This window comes from Monopterus albus, unplaced genomic scaffold (assembly GCF_001952655.1).
Source record: "Monopterus albus unplaced genomic scaffold, M_albus_1.0 scaffold6.1, whole genome shotgun sequence".
NCBI classification, from domain to species: domain Eukaryota; kingdom Metazoa; phylum Chordata; class Actinopteri; order Synbranchiformes; family Synbranchidae; genus Monopterus; species Monopterus albus.
This window is the reverse complement of record NW_018127886.1, coordinates 3,344,462-3,348,596: the sequence shown is the minus strand read 5'-3', so window position 1 is coordinate 3,348,596 and position 4,135 is coordinate 3,344,462. Positions and strand designations below refer to the sequence as shown.

Sequence of the window (4,135 nt, the reverse complement as noted above, 5' to 3'; positions counted from 1 at the left end):
CGGGGAAGACCCAGGACACGCTGGAGGGACTATGTCTCTCAGCTGGCCTGGGAACGCCTCGGCATTCCCCTGGAGGAGCTGGAGGAAGTGTCTGGAGAGAGGGAAGTCTGGGCATCTTTGCTTAGACTGCTGCCCCCGCGACCCGGTCCCGGATAAGCGGAGGAAAATGGATGGACGGATGGATGGATTATTATTATTATGCTTTGTGATGGTTATATGATCCAGGTTGATATATATTCAAATAAAAAAAATGAGAAACATCTTTTTTATAATTAAAAAAATTAACATTTTAAGTTTTGTGGACATCTTGTGATTTGTTTATTAAGTATAAGAAAAGCAAGGTGCTCAAGAACAAGCATTGCATATTTTCATATAGTTTATAAAATTGTCAGATTTTTACATAGTTTTTTATTCAATAAAGTCTTCAGTTGTATTTTCTGTTTCCCCATCATTGATGGCTTTTAAATCCCTCTACGCATTGTCAGGGAAATAAATGCCAAATAATTTTCATTAAACTGACTGTAACCAATTCATTATTATTTCATTTTATCTGACTTAGTTATTTATGACCTGGAAACAGTGATTCAAGTCTAAAATAGCATGAAAAATAATATGAAAAAGAGCTTAGTGAAGAGACTTTTGTTCTCCTTACTTGGTTTGTCTTTGTGTTTGGTCCACACTCAACACAAGCGGCCTCTCCAACAGGCTGCCCGGCCCTGATGAAGGTATTTGGCGGGCAGCTCCTACACACTCCTGTTCCATTGACCATGTAGTGTCCAGGTGGGCAGGGAACACAGTCGGAACCAGGTTCGGAGGAGCTCAGGGCACACCGTTGACAATGTGAGGCCACACCTCCAACCACGTTGGTGATGTGGATGGAGTAGATCTTCGCAACATCAGCACTGTACTTCCTCTCCTGAGGGAAGAGAAACAAGAGGTAGTATTATTCAGCTACATACAGTGCAGTGGTTTGTTCTGCTTAAATTGTTTTCAGTTAAGTTTTTTTTAGTTTTTAGGTCCATCTCTATTTTACGGTCAGTGCTCATGTAGTACAAAGGTCATTTTGAGTTTTTTAAAATAGACACACAGCCCCAGACTGCCCTCTAGAGCTCAGTAAAATAACTTGGATTTGCTCCTTATCACTGCACTGAACCATAAAGCTACAAACCAGATGCTAAAGTTTAGTATGAAGTGATGGATGACTGTGAAAAAGCTTGATCTGTTCTTTTAAAACTACTTTTAAGGCTGAGGAATTGAAACTGCTGGAAGGTAGTAGATGAAGAGTAACACCTGTGTCTCACCGTTCTAAACTCTGCTCGTTGAAATGTCCAGGTGAAGCTGACGGTGCTGTTGCTCTGGATCAGGTAGGAGTACGACTGCTTCCTGCTGCTGCCTTTCCACTGCTCCACCAGCTCATTATTCAACTGATTGTAACCCTGGAGAGAAATAGACTCACCTCACTTATATTCACACTGATGTCGAGGCTGAAGCATACATGTGACCAAAATAATGTACTGTATTTACTCACTGCCAGGAAGTAAAAACTGCAGTCAGCTGAACACACGGTTTCAAAAACAAAGGTGATGCGAGACAGTTCTTTCCTTTCGCTATCTTTGGCCACGGACTGAGGCAACCTGTGGGGACAAGTGACATTTCATTCACCTCTTCCTACAATGGGATATCTATCATACCAGATTTTCCTGTGTATGATTGACTTCACCTGTATCCTGGGACATGGAGCGTGAGCATCAGGTAGTCTGTGTCCTGATCCCCGGGGGTTGTGTAAACATACTCTCCAGCCACCTCCCATGCTGTCATTACAAAAGAGTAACACACTCCTCTGCTGTTCAACCAGCAATACACACACACACATAATAATTCAAGTGGCCATGTGTGTCATATGAGAATTCCTAAAATAACCTTTCTAACATACTTGTAAATAAGGTTTAAAGTTAGTATAACTATTATTGTAAGCAGTTCTGAGGCTGAACATGTTGCTAGCTTTGGACCACTGCATGCGTCAAAATTTTGTGATATCCTTCTGGCACTTTACTGTTTCAAGAAGTATTTTAGAAGCATTTTATGATCATTTTCATTCAGCAGTACTCAGGGGTCACTATGAAGTTATTATGGTCATCTGCTAGAATATCTGCCCTCTCCTAATATTAAGTCTCTTACCTATGCCATAGTCGGAGCGACTAAACTCTTGTTTGTACATGGAGCTCTTCATGTTGCTCGGCATCGTGTTCCACCATTTGTACTCGAAGCCCACCACCGGCTCAGTGCCAACAGGGCACTCGGCACAGGCTGTGAGTAAGCAGTGTATTCAGTATAAACGACAGATGACTGTAAAATATACATGATAATAAAAAAGTCCTGTATTTTAAAATAATGCCTTTTACAGCTTTTGTGAACAGATGCAAACTCTTAACTGTCAATTTAAATTGACTTTATTTTAGTGATTTCTTTCTACATGTTTCTGTGCTGTATAGCCTAACCCTCTCCAAATTATAAGGTGCAAAGATAAAGGATGTTGTATGCTAGTATGCTACAGAGATAATACAAATAAATATCATTAAAATGACTTACTGAACTAAATGTTTTCATTTTGATATATGTTGTTTCTGCACCAAAGCATAACCCCTAGTCTGTTACTTCTTCACTATCAATCCACACTTCACACTATTTCCATTATTTCCAGCCTCAGATACAAGACTTTAAAACATAAACAATATAATGTGTAGATGTGTGTACATATATTATAGCATGTACGGTATGTACAGTATACTGTATGTGGGGATGTAGGGGCATGGATGTGTAAGTATGTGTATATTTGACCATATACACTTTATGTTGTATGGTTTTCCTATGAAGCATTAGCATTTGAAGGTCATGAGTTTCTGGACTTGAATTCCTGTGTATCGTATTCTTATACATATATCAGTCTGCAGTCAAGATGTCTGATCAATTTTGGTTACTTGTAGTGTCAAACAGTCACAGTGAACAATCCTGTCTCAGCACAAACTTATAACTTTTAATAAAAACATAATTATTATTTACTGTAAAGTCAAAATGATAAACATCTAAGGTAAGTACATGTGTATGTCACTGCAAAATAAGGGTGATGTGAATATAAAATGAAGTGTTTGTAGCTGCCTCTGTACCTGTTCCATTTGAAAAGAAACCGTCGGCACAGGGTTCACAGTTTGAAGAGTTTGTGACAAAGAAACCTGGGTTACATGGTGGGCAAGTTTGCCTCTCCCCTGATGCAGGAAGCGTGGCAGCGCCATCAATGGTCTCATTGCAGATCTTAGGTTCAATCCACTTGTACATCACCTGGGTCTGAGACACACCACAAGCCAGACATGAATGCGCAAAAGAGGTCACCAGTAGCTCGGCGACATAAACAGTCAGCACAGATCATTTATATGTAAGGAAACCTAATAGCTAGACCAGATGGTTGTGGCTAGCAGGGGTCTGGAAGTCAAATCTCTCTCTGTGTTCACCTCTACTGAACCTGTACGATTGCCGCCTCCACAAGTCTTTTTTTCCACATTACCTTTCCCTCGGAGTCACAGGGAGTGTGGGTGTAGAAGTAGTCACTGTTTGTACATGCAGGTCTCGGTTTGCAGCTCCCTGAACCAGCCTCTGAAAAAATAGAAACCAAGCCAGGGGAAACAGCCAGCGGGGATGAGGGAAAATACACAAGTCACTTTAAGATCCAGTGATAAGAAACCTCACACTCTGTAACCACTTAACACCTCAGATGATACTCAATTATATTTATCTATGAAGCCAAATGAATCAGGTCAGCTGGTCACACTTCAAGCATGTCTTAAAGACAAAGGCCTGGATGACCTGCAACTTCTTACTTCTAAACTCTGACAAAACTGAAGTTATTGTGCTTGGGCCTGAAAACCTTAGAAATCTGCTGTCTAATCATATAGTTACTTTAGATGACATAGCTCTTGCCTCCAGTACTACTGTGAGGAACCTTGGAGTCATCGTTGATCAGAATATGTCCTTTAAATCACACAAAATCCAAGTCTCTAGATCTGCCTTCTTTCACCTGCACAATATTGCAAAAATCAGGAGCATCCTGTCTCAAAGTGATGCTGAAAAACTGGTCCATGCA

The 4,135-nt window shown here is 40.5% G+C and overlaps 1 protein-coding gene across 1 annotated transcript in view; it reads right to left on the bottom strand.

Annotated features, from left to right (window-relative positions):
* elapor1 (endosome-lysosome associated apoptosis and autophagy regulator 1) overlaps window positions 1-4,135 on the bottom strand; it is a 15,754-nt gene that overhangs the window by 6,970 nt on the left and 4,649 nt on the right. Inside the window, exons 8-14 of the mRNA XM_020615880.1 lie at window positions 3,560-3,648; window positions 3,165-3,342; window positions 2,179-2,307; window positions 1,721-1,811; window positions 1,529-1,634; window positions 1,302-1,436; window positions 653-916 (exon numbers count right to left, since the gene is read on the bottom strand). Coding sequence (XP_020471536.1) covers window positions 653-916; window positions 1,302-1,436; window positions 1,529-1,634; window positions 1,721-1,811; window positions 2,179-2,307; window positions 3,165-3,342; window positions 3,560-3,648 — 992 coding nt within the window. The remainder of the gene's footprint in view (window positions 1-652; window positions 917-1,301; window positions 1,437-1,528; window positions 1,635-1,720; window positions 1,812-2,178; window positions 2,308-3,164; window positions 3,343-3,559; window positions 3,649-4,135) is intronic.